General features: G+C 52.0%; 6 protein-coding genes across 6 annotated transcripts; 3 read left to right on the top strand and 3 right to left on the bottom strand.

Annotated features, from left to right (window-relative positions):
• Nucleotides 1-755: 755 nt before the first annotated feature.
• AA0111_g2641 (hypothetical protein) lies at nucleotides 756-3,124 on the bottom strand (the record flags this gene model as incomplete). The annotated part of the gene is made up of 6 exons (XM_028648435.1): nucleotides 756-1,685; nucleotides 1,772-1,909; nucleotides 1,956-2,443; nucleotides 2,492-2,702; nucleotides 2,754-3,049; nucleotides 3,112-3,124. 6 exons carry the CDS (start codon nucleotides 3,122-3,124, stop codon nucleotides 756-758), a joined length of 2,076 nt encoding a protein of 691 aa, XP_028510318.1.
• Nucleotides 3,125-4,429: 1,305 nt separating this feature from the next.
• Nucleotides 4,430-6,209, bottom strand: AA0111_g2640 (hypothetical protein; the record flags this gene model as incomplete). Its single annotated transcript, XM_028648434.1, has 3 exons — nucleotides 4,430-5,420; nucleotides 5,475-5,511; nucleotides 5,588-6,209. The coding sequence occupies 3 exons, from the start codon at nucleotides 6,207-6,209 to the stop codon at nucleotides 4,430-4,432; spliced, it is 1,650 nt and encodes a 549-aa protein (XP_028510317.1).
• A 795-nt stretch (nucleotides 6,210-7,004) lies between these two features.
• AA0111_g2639 (Dimethyladenosine transferase) lies at nucleotides 7,005-8,153 on the top strand (the record flags this gene model as incomplete). The annotated part of the gene is made up of 1 exon (XM_028648432.1): nucleotides 7,005-8,153. One exon carries the CDS (start codon nucleotides 7,005-7,007, stop codon nucleotides 8,151-8,153), a length of 1,149 nt encoding a protein of 382 aa, XP_028509993.1.
• A 261-nt stretch (nucleotides 8,154-8,414) lies between these two features.
• AA0111_g2638 (WD repeat-containing protein 5) lies at nucleotides 8,415-9,791 on the bottom strand (the record flags this gene model as incomplete). The annotated part of the gene is made up of 1 exon (XM_028648431.1): nucleotides 8,415-9,791. One exon carries the CDS (start codon nucleotides 9,789-9,791, stop codon nucleotides 8,415-8,417), a length of 1,377 nt encoding a protein of 458 aa, XP_028509994.1.
• A 157-nt stretch (nucleotides 9,792-9,948) lies between these two features.
• On the top strand, nucleotides 9,949-11,437 carry AA0111_g2637 (hypothetical protein; the record flags this gene model as incomplete). Its single annotated transcript, XM_028648430.1, has 2 exons — nucleotides 9,949-10,380; nucleotides 10,427-11,437. The coding sequence occupies 2 exons, from the start codon at nucleotides 9,949-9,951 to the stop codon at nucleotides 11,435-11,437; spliced, it is 1,443 nt and encodes a 480-aa protein (XP_028509999.1).
• A 339-nt stretch (nucleotides 11,438-11,776) lies between these two features.
• Nucleotides 11,777-13,815, top strand: AA0111_g2636 (hypothetical protein; the record flags this gene model as incomplete). The annotated part of the gene is made up of 2 exons (XM_028648429.1): nucleotides 11,777-13,495; nucleotides 13,558-13,815. 2 exons carry the CDS (start codon nucleotides 11,777-11,779, stop codon nucleotides 13,813-13,815), a joined length of 1,977 nt encoding a protein of 658 aa, XP_028510000.1.
• Nucleotides 13,816-14,160: the final 345 nt, after the last annotated feature.

Genomic DNA, 14,160 nt, shown 5'->3' with positions numbered 1-14,160 from the left:
TTCTTTCTGCCTCCTTTCTTTACTTCTTATGCTGTAGTTTTGATAATCGTTTCGCACTGGCTTCGCCTTTGTATTTGCACGCTATGGTTTTGCAGGAACGGTGTCTTGGTTTTACTGCTTTCTTGAGTTGAACATCAGACACGATGTTACGATACATGCATGCATGCATAGGTATGACAAAAAAGAATAACAATAAAAGCTGTTTGATTTTGCTTTCCAGCGAGCTCCATCTATCTTCCTTGTTCGATCGTGCATTGATCGTGCATTCGATGTGCGAAACCAGGTTGCGGGCCGTCGCCCCGCCTTGTACAGTAGTGGGGGCCAAGATGTCTCGGCAACACGATGAAGTTGGTATGGTAAGCAAGGAGGCTTGGATCAGGCGTGTTGGCATCCCCCGGTAGTAAGACATAAATTTTTCCGATGGAAAGTAGTAGATGAAGGTCTTGTAGGATAGCCGCCGTGGCTTGCCTGCACCGCTAGACCGGTACAAATGCGGAGCAAAAGGTCAGCTTCTGGACCACAACGTGAAAGCCATGTGGTTCCTTGCCCCCACAGAAGACGTAGGGCTGATGACGGATATCTGGTAGCCGCATGCAAGTAAGATGCAAGTGAGACATCCACCTGCTGTGTGCCGATGTGTGCAAATTCTGACCGGCTGCGGCCGTGCGACGCATCTCGATCTCTTCGACTTGCATCTGGATCAGTGGAAAGACATTAAAAAGCCTAGACGGATGAAGGCCTGATAAAAGTACAACTCATCGTGCATTTTCCGAGACCCTGACGTTCGAGAACGCGACATCGGGTCCCTCTCCAGCAAGCTTAGCGGACATGCTGGTAATGACTTCACCCGACCATCGGAACGCATCGACCTGATGGTAGTCCAGAAGAGAGTTCAGCCTTTCGATTATCCACGTCTGAACTTCTGGTGTGCAGTACTCGTACGCAACGACGAAGCTTAAGCCTGTATGGAATGCACCAATCGGTCTGCCAGCCCAGGCATCCTCCCATGTCTTACAGATCTCCGTCGCAACTGACCGACACTCCGCTTGCAGTTCATGGCGCGATTGGTCGAAAGGTGGTAGAAGCCGCATTAGGACTTTATTTGTCAGAATGACGACAGACCAGAAGCAGTTATAGGCAGTCATATCGCGCCAGTTGTTGAAGTGATAGGCTGTTTGCATAGGGCTGTTCTTTTCTCTAGCTGGTGTCTCGGAAATGGCGATGCCGTTGGTGAGTTTGGCATTCAGGTGCTCACCTAGGCTGCGGACAGCGTCTTTGAGGTTGTATACTTTGTACAAGAGTGTCATCCGTGCAGATTCGTAAGGGTATGTGTAAGGACTCGCATTGATCGGGTAGGAGGTTTTGACAGGCCGCAGGTCTTCAAGGAAGTCCGTCTCTTCGAAAGAGTCGGTAGAAAAATCAAGAGATGGCGGTGTGTCAGAAAGTGATTTACACAATTCGTCGTTTGAGCTGAAATCGAAGCTCGTAGCTTGTGACGGTTGAGAAGCATAGCGCTCGCCTAATTCTTTCAGGGCATGAAATATACCCGGCAATTCGGCCATGTATTGCATTAGGTCGGTGTTCAAGCAGTCGTCGAAACTGAGGCCGGTCTTGTCGAAAGCGATTTCTCGCCATCCAGGAGACGCGAGAAAGCATGGTTTGCGCTCGTATATGCATGTAATGATCTGCCAATATGTTAGTATTCAGTCAGAAGACCCAAAACCTCTGAGCCAAAAGACTCGACTATCCTGTTGTGACTCTTTTTACTTACTATTCCACCTCGATTGAAGCGTAGTATCTCTTTTGTGAAGGTGTCTCTGTACCTGGAGGGTCCTTGTAGTTCCATTAATCGCCCTGCGCCGCCTACGTGCGTTAGATATCGATTGCCTATTCTTGGACCTGCAAACGCCTAGTCATATAAGTATGGTCATGAGAAACAGCTGGATAGGACTTACTTCAACCAGACCAAGAAGTACCGATGCGCAAAGTGTGTTCGGAGACATGCCTAATTGTGGGCTCTCGAGACATGACTGTAGCGTCTTGATGGCCCGGATATATAGTTCTGGGGATACAATCTCGTCTGCAGCCTTTTTGTAAACCAACGAAGTATGGACGTTGACCAACACGGCTACGGCCGCATCGAGAGCTGCGTTGTGCCCAATCCTAGCTGGAACTTCCTGGATGAACGGACCAAAGACAGACATCCGATGTCCTGTACTGCCAGTTGTAGTGGCTGAAATTAGGGCGCGGGCGAGTTGTTGATGCTGTGACGGCGACGGATGTCTTAGAAAGGGCGTTTTGGGTGGACTTAAACTAATCGAACTTGATCGTGAAGCTTTTCTCCGGGTCGTTGAGCTCTTGTTTGAGATCCTAAATTTGTGAGTGACCGAGCCATTTTCGGCAAACTTCTCGTTCAGTTGTGTCAAGTGTCTATTCCGTTGATCTGTGACGTGATTAGCGTAACATTCATTTTCATTCCAGCTAGACCTACCTGGTGGTGTGGTTTTCTCTTCTACTGCGAAGTTCGTCGCGCCACCATTTAGCCTAGGACCGAGGTCTCTGAATGTGTGTCGCGCAGGCGGTCCAGGACATGATTTTCCATTTTTCTGGCAGTTCAAGCACGCCGGCCACGTCTCGTCTTGACCGTCACTAGTCAGAATGTTTGAGTCGCGCCAGTCTTGTGGAGCTAGCCTTACCGCACTCTATCCTTAGTCAGGAGATATCCGCAAGGAAGAGGGGTATGGTTCACTTACTAATCTTCCTCTTGCGGCAGATGAGGCACCCAGTGCTTTTCGGAACACCGACCATGCTTCCACCATATGCAGTTGGTAGGGACTGCTAGCAAGCGAAGTGAATGGCGTGAAATTCCAGTTGTAGAAACTAATAAGACTAGGAAGAGCTGAAGCTGAAGCGCTCGCTGTCAATGCACGTCGGTGGCCATATGGCTGTTGAACGATGCTGTGTATGATGTATGCAGGCCGCTTGCCCTCGTTAGGCTTCTCGGAGAAGTTCCATACCGTGGCTGCAGGCGAGGCTTGGGCCCACAGGGCTGGCGTTGACACCCTGGACTGGCGGTGGAGGTTTGGCAGGAGAAGAAGCTCGTCGACTCACGTGTTCGCGGCATAGGGCCTGATCAGGCTAGGTCGGAAGCAGGGTTTACATGATTGGGTGAGCTGTATATGAGTCCAGGATGTGCAGATAGGAGCCAGCTGGTGAGTTCCTTGTAAGTGGTCGCAACACTGCTCTTCCGTTATGTTGCACATGTTGTCAGACCGCGTATGCAGCGTGTGTAGTGAAGTGCGCCAGAGGCAGACCGTAGGAACGACAGGGACCGCCAAGCCACTAGAACACAACTACATCATTCTACGCAGGGAGCATGGAAGCATCCGCATCCGAAAAGCATTAGTATCTCTTGTTATCTGTGCAGTAGGCTGGTGCTGTGGCTTCCAGTCCGCTTACTGTTCCTACTTTATGTTACTCCATCATATGCTATATGGACTGCAAGCAACCCTCACATTACTGCTACACCGTAAAAGATTGTGGCTTCATCCAACCAACATGACGACTCTGTTCTGCGATGAACCAGATGAGTCTTCCAGCGATGTTCAAAGCAGTAGCGATGCTGTTCATTGGACAGGCATTGCTTCATGCGCCACAGGCGTAAAGCCTGTAGCTTCCGTGTGTTGACCGTAGCTCCTAGGGCTGATTAGATCGTGACAGACTATCGCCAGGGACGGTGAAGATTCCCCACGATTCTAATAGTGTGGCAGACTTCAGCTGGCTGATATCCGCTATCCGTAAGGCAGAAACGCTCCTTTATGCACACCACTGACAAGACATCGGCTGCATCCACCCAACGTCAATCTCAGCCCTAGTCAAGTCGGGGCGTAGAAGTTGCTCAGACACCCATCGCTACTGCGGCCAGATGCACGCTTACTGATCCTGCTACGAGTGTCTGACCAATAATCATATGGCAGTAAACGCGAGGTAAGCTTTTCTAGGTCCAATACGACTCACACAACAGATCGGCATACATCCTCGGCATACGCCATCGGCATGTTGACGCTCTCACGAGACTCGTATGTCAAATCATCATGGACGGTGTATGATCCGAAGCTAAGTGATCCTTTGGCAGTAAAACGTGCATGATATAAGTTGTAGATTCCCACGGCACGTATCCAAACATGCGCTTAAATAGATATCGTTGGAACAATGAAACAGGGTATCGCATAAGAAAGAGCAGGCCAGGATCCAGTCGATTGGCGCATTTTCGAACCATCTTTTTCCGCCTTATCCACACATGCTTCCAACTCCCGTCAAACAATCAATGGGATACACTGGAACCGGATCCGTCGCTGGTGGCAAAGCAGCCCGGCGTGAACTAACCGTGCTGTCGGTAGCGCCTAGCACAAGCTCAAGTTCTTGTCTTCTATTCCTCCATGTCCTCATCATCCTCACCCTCGGCCTTCTTCTTGGCAGCGCGCTTCTTTTTCGGCTTAGCATCCTTGATTGTCTTCCTCTGCACTTGATCACCAACGCGCACGCGCTCGGATGCACCCTCATCTTGGAGACGGGCACTGAGCGCTTTGAAGTCGTCTGATTTGTTATCCATGCCAACGAGACTTTCAAGCAATTTGATTTCACGGGCATCAATGCCCTTGTCGTCAACCTTCTTGCCGTTCTCGTCAATGGTGTCGATGGGTGTCTCAAGGACCATAGGAAGACCATAGAACCGCTCATCGTTCATCAGGTTGTGGAACGCCTGAAGACCCAAGTATCCGGTTCCAATACGGGCGTGCATATCACGGTAACTTGCCAATGGAGCCTTACTATCGTTGACGTGAAAGGCTTTAAGATACTCTAGCCCAATCTCCTTATCGAACTTCTCAATAGTCTCGGCGTAAGCTTCGGGCGAGCGTAGATCATAGCCAGCAGCGAAGACATGACAGGTGTCTAAACAAACACCGACACGGCTCTTGTCGTTGACGAGATTGATGATGGCAGCGAGGTCGGCGAACGTGCCACCGATGGTATTACCGAGAGATGCCATTGTCTCAAGTACGGTGACGACCTTACCAGATGTTGGATCCGCATGCGCCCGATTGAGGTTCTCGGCGATGATTCGAATGCCGTCCTCGCGAGTAGTCGCATTTGCATTACCAGGATGGAAGTTATAGAGCCTGATGCCAAGCGCGTGGCAACGCGTGAGGTCATCTAAGAAGGAGTCGTAGGCCTGCTTCTTGCGGACAGGATCGGGATGAGCAAGATTGACCAGGTAAGAACCGTGGGGCAGACAACACTCCGCAGCGTTGATGCTATGGTCTTTGCACCCCTGAATAAACAAATTGGCATGTTCTGGATCCATAGCAGCAGACTCCCATTTACGCTGGTTCTTCATGAACAGTGCGAAGGCGTTAGCCCTGTGAATGTCAGCAACAACTCGACCATGTTGTGAGCGAAGATGCAAAACATACCCAATGTATACCATATTAACGATGGAATTGTGCACACCTAAACGACGATTGTCGAGTCCACGTTAGCCAAAGTTCTTTGCAGAGTGTGGAAAAAGGATAATATGGCGACTAACCTCCGGCGATGCTGACATGGGCGCCGATTCGATGCTTAATGTCTTTGGTACGCTCTGCGCGGGGTGGCTCGATCTTTGCGGTCTTGGTCTTGGTCTTGGCTTTAGGTTTTGGCTTGTCTTCGACGTTGTTACCTTCGTCATTGGCCTTCGCCTTCTTGCCTCTTGCAGTCTTCTTGACAGAGGCCTTGGCAGTGACCTTGCCGTCACCATCTGCATCGATTTCAACCTTGGCATCGATCTCACCCTCCATCACATGGTCTTTTGCTACGGTCTTTTTTGTAGCGACAGCCTTCTTGTTCCCTCTCACCTCAACTTTCTTCGTTTTGCGCTCACCGTCACCACTTTCCTGAGCCGCAGCTTCGTCCCCCATCTCTTCTATGATCTTCGCCTTCTTGATTACGCGCCGCTTGGGTTCGGATGACTCGCCAGTACCCTCAACGTCATCTTCGATATCGACGTACTGTGCTGTAGTCCTCCTTGTGCGCGGAGTCGTCTCGGCCTTTCTTTTCTTGCCATTTACTGCTGGCTGAGTTACAGCAGCGGTCTCGGTAGCTGAAGCGGTGTTTTTAGGAGGGGAAGAGAGTGACGAGTCTGAGGAAGTGGTTGGTATCTTCTTTGCCATGGTTTGCGTTGGCAGGCGCTTGTCGGCGTTCGTGCTCGAGGTAGCTGAGGTGATAGGGACCAGAGAAGTAGAGAGTGGAGTGGAAGAGTGGCGGGAATGATAGGACGAAGAGCTTCTTATGTATGCAGCAGGTGGGCCGAGATGTGCGTAGGGACGGTAAAGGTGAGAGAAGCGAGCACGTGTCAGGTGAGAGGAAAAGTTCAAGGTGCTACTCCTGACAGCATTGCTTGGTGAGCGTGGATTGGGCAACTGTAGATACGGAGGAGATTGTACGTTCAAGTATTTGTGAACAGGTACTACTGTGCCGAAGTGATTGCGAAGCTGGCAAGAACTGCAAATATCGAAGAAGCTGGTAAAGGAGCGCGTCGGCAACGATGGGTATCTCAGGAGGGAGTGACTGATGGCAATAGGTTCCAAGGAGTGACGATGCAATGAGTGAAAATAACTAGAGGGAAGATTGAAGAAACGTGATCTCATACGAGGATAGTAGAGAATGCGAAATGGCTATGAGGATACAGTGAAAGTCGCATCAACGTCATGAGAAGCAGACGCGCAACGCTAAGTCGCGCGCTCACATGGCTTAACCCCGCGATAACTCCGCCTGCAACACCAAAAAATATCGTCTCCAGATCCAACAGCCCACGCCCACCGATCGCAAGCTCGGTCGACACCCGCAGCCACCAAAACTACACACCTGACCACGTCGCAAGAAACCCTAGACATATCGCGATCTTCCGAGTCTCCCCAAAAATATAATCGCCTGCACCGAAACCTTAACCACCTCCACCGCCCAAGATGCCGAAAGCAAAGCAAAAGCGCACAAAGGCCGTGGACAACAATGCCTCTCCCTATGCTCGCCCAACTTCCGCAAAAGCCTCAGCTGCACACTCAATCTTCAAGATGGACAAAGATCTTGGTCAACATATCCTCAAGAACCCTGGTGTCGCGACCGCCATCGTCCAGAAAGCACACTTGAAGCAAAGCGACCATGTCCTCGAGGTCGGTCCCGGAACAGGCAACCTGACAGTCCTCATCCTCAAAGCCGCCAAACAAGTAACAGCCGTGGAAATGGACCCCCGAATGGCCGCCGAGCTCACCAAGCGTGTACAAGGCAGTCCCGAGGAAAAGCGTCTCACAATCCGCTTGGGCGATGTAATAAAAGCCGAGCTACCACGCTTCGACGTCTGCATAAGCAACACACCCTACCAAATCTCCTCGCCCTTGGTTTTCAAGCTCCTAGCTCTGCAGCACCCACCCCGCTGCTGCATACTCATGTTCCAGCGCGAATTCGCTATGCGCCTCTTCGCGCGGCCCGGCGAAAAACTCTACTCCAGACTCTCCGTAAACGTCCAAATGTGGAGCAAAGTCAGCCACGTAATGAAAGTCGGACGCAACAACTTCAACCCCCCACCACAGGTAGAGAGCAACGTCGTGCGTATCGAGCCGAAGAACCCACGACCACAGATTGCATACGAAGAGTGGGATGGTCTGCTACGCATCTGCTTCGTACGCAAGAACAGGACGCTGAGGGCGAGTTTCCTGGGTACGGCTGCGGTGTTGGAGTTGCTGAGCAGTAACTACCGTCTCTGGTGTGCTCAGAACGATATCGAGATTGACGATACGCCCATAGATCCTTCCGAGGTCACCGAGGATAACGAGGAGACGATGGACGTCGACGATGAGTTCAAGGGATTTTCTGACCCAGATGACCCGGATGATGAACTCCCAGACTTCTTCAAGCAACTCCAGGCAGAGAGCAAGAAGAGGCAAAATGGTGTGAACAGGAAGAAGAAGGGGAGGCTGAGTGAGCTGGTCAGGGAGAAGGTGAGGAAGGTGCTCGAGGATGAGACGCAGTTGGCGGATAAGCGTGCGAGGTTGTGTGATGAGGGCGACTTTTTGAAGCTGTTGTATGCGTTCAATCAGGAAGGCATCCATTTTAGCTAGAACGCTGAACGATGGGAGGGATGAAAAAGTTGGGTGGTGCATTTCACGGCGTTTCTTGCTGCATGGTGGGCGTTGGGGTATACCAAAAAGCGTGGGATAACTAGCTAAAGGCGTTCTCATATACGACAGTTTACACAAGAATGGATAGGGAAGGATACGCAACAGCAAGCAAAGGCTAGTTACTTTGGGTATCTAAAACTAAACCACATATCCAATCATCACTTGTTATCCTCGTTTATCGTCTTCTTGGCCAAAGACTTACTAACCCTCAGCAAAAGGATTAGGCGGAAGGGTATCGGGATCAAAGCCGTTCTTCTCCTCTTCCTTGATGCCGTTCACGTCCTCCTCGTGTCCCTCACCATGCGGTTTGCCCTCATCATCATCTGTCTTCACTCCGTTGACTTGCTTCCCTTCATTCGGTCTCCAAAGCCTAATCGTCCGATCCAAGCCCGCGCTAACAATCAGTTCCTCACTCGGATGCGTATGCACGGAAAGCACAGCATCAGTATGCCCGTCTAGCCTCTGCAGCACATTCTTACTGCTAACATCCCACAAAACAACCTGCCCTTCCTCATCTCCCGACGCGACAAACGCATGTTGCTGCCCACCATCCTCCTTCTCGCCGTATGTCCCAAACGCTCCGGACAGCGAGTATTGTTTGTTGACATGGCCTTGATAGGTTTTGACGCATTTTCCCTTTCCTTCGATGTAGTTCCAGAGGCGGATGCACGAGTCTAGGGTCCAAGCTAGAATGTACTTCCCGTTTGGAGAAAAGATTACAGAGGAGACAGGGGCGTTGTCTTCGTGGACGAGGGTGCGCAAGCATTGACCTGTTGCTGTGTCCCACACGCGGATCAGGCCGTCGTGAGAACAGGAGACGATTAGAGTACCGTCACGGACGAAATCTACGCCACCGACGGGGTCGGAGTGTGCAGGGAGGGAACGCATTACTCGGGCGGCGCGTACGTCCCAGAGATAGACTGCTTCGTCGTACGAGCCGGAGACGAGCATGTTACCCTTCGGACTGAAGGCTATGCTATAGATGTAGTTGTGGTGGCCGATGAAGGGAGTTGGGTGCGCCAATCCAGTTGCTGTGTCCCATAGCCGTATGCTCTTGTCGTCTGAGCCGCTGGCTAGGATCTTGGAATCTAGAGACCAGCATATTGTGCTGATACCGGCGAGGTGGCCTTCGAGGGTGTGCTCGAGTGCTCCGGTTTTGGCGTCCCAGATCTTGATGGTGCAGTCGGCGGACGCGGAGGCGATGTAGCGGCCGTCTGGGGAGAATTTGACGCACGATATGGCTTTCTTGTGGCCGCGCAAGATGAGCGTAGGCGCATAGTGTAGAGATGTCGGTTTAGAGGGCTGAGATGTGCGATGTCGGGGCGACGAGGACGAAGAGCTTGAGCGTCGTGATCGCGATGGTGACGGAGAGTATGAAGGCCGTCTGTCTCTGAATTCCCGCTGTTCGTCTTCACTGTCTCCTCTGCTGTAGCGGCGCGCGGGTCTTTCCGCTATCCTATAGCTCGGTGAGGCATTGGGCGGTTCATGGGAAGCGGAGCGTTTGCGCGGCCGTCCATCGTCGTATCCGTCTTCGTCTTCGCGTCGTCGTTTGGGCGAGGTTGATCGTGTCGAGTCCATATTCACCCCCAAAGTGGTTCGTTTGGTGGTCCGTAGGGGAATGGGAAAACGCGACTGATCGGCAATGTGAAGTTAGCGCGCAGGCATCCCTGCATCTCAGGTACATTTTCCCCAGTTGCATCATAGTCCGTCCACTCAACTCACGCCGACTTTCACAATGGCTTCACAGGCCGCCGCACCGCCTTTGAGCATACGTATCTTGTCCCTCAACTGCTGGGGGCTCAAGTTCATCTCCAAGCTCCGCAATGAACGTCTTACCGAAATTGGAGTCCAGATCGCCGCTGCCAATCCGCAACCAGACATTGTAGGACTCCAGGAATGCTGGACGCAACAAGATTACCATGCCATTCGGGAAAAGACACGCCATATCTTGCCTTATGGCAAGTTTTACCACAGCGGAATCTTCGGTGGTGGTCTAGTCATTCTGTCACGATGGCCCATTGTCGAGAGCAACATGGTGCGCTATCCATTGAACGGACGGCCTGCTGCCTTCTATCGCGGAGATTGGTTTGTTGGCAAGGGCGTTGCATGTGCGAGAATACAGATGGGTCCTTCCAAAAGAGATATTGCAGAGGTGTTTTGCACACATGTATGTCCCTCTCTCGTATACAGAGTACACGTACTGATCCCAATAGCTCCACGCCCCCTATGAACGCGAACCCCACGATTCCTACATCTGCCATCGAACAGCCCAAGCGTGGGAAATCACAAAACTCATGCGCGCAGCTGCCGAGCGCGGCCACCTCGTCATTGGTATGGGCGACTTCAACATGATTCCCTTGTCCCTCGCACACCGCATCATCGAGACACATTCGCCTGTTCAAGACGTGTGGCGCATACTGCATCCCGATTCTTCTATCGGCGCAGCCAAAGACAAGGTGGAGCAGGTGCGCGGTGTACCAATGCCATCGGCCCAGTACAACATGACTATCAATGGCGCAACATGCGACAGTGAGTTGAACTCTTGGAGATGGAACAAAGGGCAGCAAAGGCGTCTCACAAAAGGCGAGAACGTCCAGATAGATCCCACGGTTCCAGATCCAAATGCGAAACGACTTGACTACGTCTTCTTCAGTAGCGGCCGATACCACAATCCGGAGACAAAGGAAGAGACAGCTGAGTGGACGCTCAAAGAAGCAAACGTGGGTATGGACATGCGTCACCCCACGCTACACTGCTCCCTCAGCGACCACTTCTCCGTCGAGGCGACATTGACAAGGACTTCTACTGCACCATCAGCCATACGACTATCCCCATGGGCACTGCCTGAACGCTATCTGCCCATCGAGACCTACGACGAGATCATGGCAACCATACTCAAGTACCAGGTCCGAGAGAGGATACAGCGCAAGCTGCGCATAGGCCACTTCTTCTACCAGCTCTCCTTCTCCATTGGCTGTCTAATAGGTGTCTGGTGGTCACCCAAGAATTACGTGTCCTTCATACTCATGTTGTTGAGCACACTAGGATTCAGTGTGGGTGTAATCGATGGACTGATGGGGTTGTTGTTTGTTGGTAGCGAGATGAGGGCACTCAAGGAATTCGAGTGGGAGGTCCGTAATACCAGGGAGCGGGCGCTCGCAAAGAACGAGCTTGTGAAGACGGATTCTGAAAACAGGGAGATAACTTTCGAATCGGAGCGATAATTCTAGTTATATATTGTAAATAATCCAAACCTTTTACAGAAATTGTTCATATGCTGTAGAGTTCCAAAGGTTATGTTGTGAGGCAAGACGCGTGCACGTGCGGTCGTACAAACGCGCGACATGGGTGGCCGAGTGCTTGGCCTCCCAAGGCTCCATTGACCATCATTCCAAACCTCATCACTCCCAGCATCTTACTTCACACACCAGACCCTCATCTCCACCCACACGTAATTCAATCGCAGCAACTACGCGACACACCATCTACGCTTTCCCCTGCCAAAGCTCGTATACGACACCACAACCGTCCAACGTGCGGCTCGGAAGTCCGCTGCCCTCGATATGAGCGACTCCCAGCCACAACAGGCCAGCGGCGGCCAGCAGCAAGGTCAACAGCTGCTACGCCCCGATGATATACTCAAGCTGCAATGTCTTCCCGAAGACGAGAAGCAGAAGTATCGCTTGATCATGCAGAACTTCTGGACCATCTTCAACAACAACCCGCAAGGCAGCCAGGAGAATACAAACGCGCGTCAGAAGCTGACCGAATGGTCGCAAAAGTTCATCGGACGTGAACGTCAATATCGCGCCAAGATGAAGCAACAGCAGCAACAGGGAAACCAAAACCAAGGACAAGCTGGACAGTCTAGTGCAACTGGCCAGCAGAACGCCAACGCGGTCAAGCAAGAAGGAGGTCAGGCTCAACCCCAAGGTTCTGGAGCACCCGCCAACCAGCAAGCTCAAGGACAACAGCAGCCCAACCAAGCACAGAATCCAGGACGCGGCCAAGTCGATCCTGCCATCGTCAAGCATGTTCACGACTTCCCCATGCAAGGGCCAACAAATGGACCTACGCCAGGCACACCCGAGTACGAGAACAAACTGAAGGAGTATCGGACTGGGTACCTCAACATGCTTGCCAAACAAGCGACTTTGACTGAGCAGCGACGGAGGATTATCCAAGAGTTGACCGAACGGCAGAACAACGGGCAGGAGCTACCTCAGGAGCGGCTTTTGATGAAAAACAACATCGAGAAGGAGGCTGCCAAGATCAAGGCTCAAATTGATAAGTTCAGGGCTATGCAAAAGCAGTGGAAGGAGGAGCGCGAGCAAAATTCCCAAGGCCAGGCACAAGCTCAGGGCCAGAACCCAGCGCAATCGCCTCCGCAGCAACAACCACAACAGCAGCAGCAACCACCGCAGCAACAGCCACAACCGCCTCAGCGCCAGCCTTCACAGCCCAATATGCCTGCGCAACCCCAGGTGAAAGAGGAGCCCCAGATCAAGATCGAGGGCGGGCAGGCACCACAACCACAACCGCAAACTCAGTCCCAACCTCAGTCGCAATTCAACATTCAGGCCAATCAAGGAAACCTTCAGCAAGGACCGCCGCAGCAGCAACAGATGCAACACAATCAGCAGCTTCCTCAACAGCAACAAATGCAGCAGCAACAACAGCAGCAGCAGGCTCGACCTCCGCCAGCACCTCACTCGCAGACGATGCCACCAAATCAGATGCCGCAGTTTTCGCAACAAGGACAACAGCAACAGAATTTCCACCAACAGCAGCAACAGCAACAGCGACCCCAGATTAACCCTATGCAAGCGAATGCACACCAGCAGAGCAACTCACCACACCCACAGTCCGCCGCGTCCAACGCGCCTGGTCCGCCAGTTCCTCTCTCGCACCAAGCCGCAGTCAGCGCCGCGAACAGGTCCTACACCGACCCTCAACGCACAAACACGCCGATGCAACAGGGCGGACAGGGCGGTAATTTTGGAAGTCGCGAGCGCGAGCAGCTCAACAACCCAAAGATGCCTATCCCACGCCATCTTAATGTGACTTCACCTCAAGCCGTTCACATGGGACAAGCTCGACCTACCATGAGCGGACCCACAAACGGAGCGCCAGGCCCAATGGGTCAACCTGTTATCCCACGACCACCCCCATTCCAGCTCGAAGGTGAGGGCGACCGCGTGCTTAGCAAACGCAAGCTGGACGAGCTTGTTCGGCAGGTAACAGGCGGATCCGAGGAGGCACTGACACCCGAGGTAGAAGAGGTAAGCTATTTCCAAGCCTCATTTCTTGCATATAAACATTTCTAACCATTGATCTTGTATAGGCAGTTCTTCAACTCGCAGATGACTTTGTCGACAATGTCATTAGTAACGCTTGCAAACTGTCCAAGCTCCGCGATTCACCTCAGCTCGACATTCGCGACATCCAAGTCATACTTGAGCGCAATTACAATATTCGCATTCCTGGCTACGCATCTGATGAAGTCAGAACTGTGCGCAAGATCGTTCCTGCGCAAGGCTGGGCAAACAAGATGAGCGCTGTCAACGCGGCGAAGGTCATGGGTGGGAAAGCGGACTTCTAGTATGGGTCCAAGTCTTTGGAAAGAACGATGTTGCCCTAGAAGGAGGAACTTCTATTATTTCATATCTTCACGCTGGAAACCGATGGATCTTTCCAGGAAGACGAGGAGTTTAATGCGAGACTCAGAGCAGCATTGTTTCAAGAATTACAATCCACATCCACTACTGATTCGACTCCTGCCTCTCCGTCGCTAGAACAACAGTATCAGCAGCTGCAGCTGCAGCAACAGCACCCCTCGGAGCAAGAAACTTTCAACAATTCGCAAACCAACTCAGTCGCTAATACTACTACGTTCACGCCTCTTCCGAATATTCAGTACTATGCCTCGAGACTTAGGTCGCCTATA

This window comes from Alternaria arborescens (genome assembly GCF_004154835.1).
Source record: "Alternaria arborescens strain FERA 675 chromosome Unknown contig_4, whole genome shotgun sequence".
Taxonomy (NCBI): Eukaryota; Fungi; Ascomycota; class Dothideomycetes; order Pleosporales; family Pleosporaceae; genus Alternaria; species Alternaria arborescens.
The sequence above is the reverse complement of the archived record's forward strand: the minus strand, read 5'-3'. Positions and strand labels throughout refer to the sequence as shown.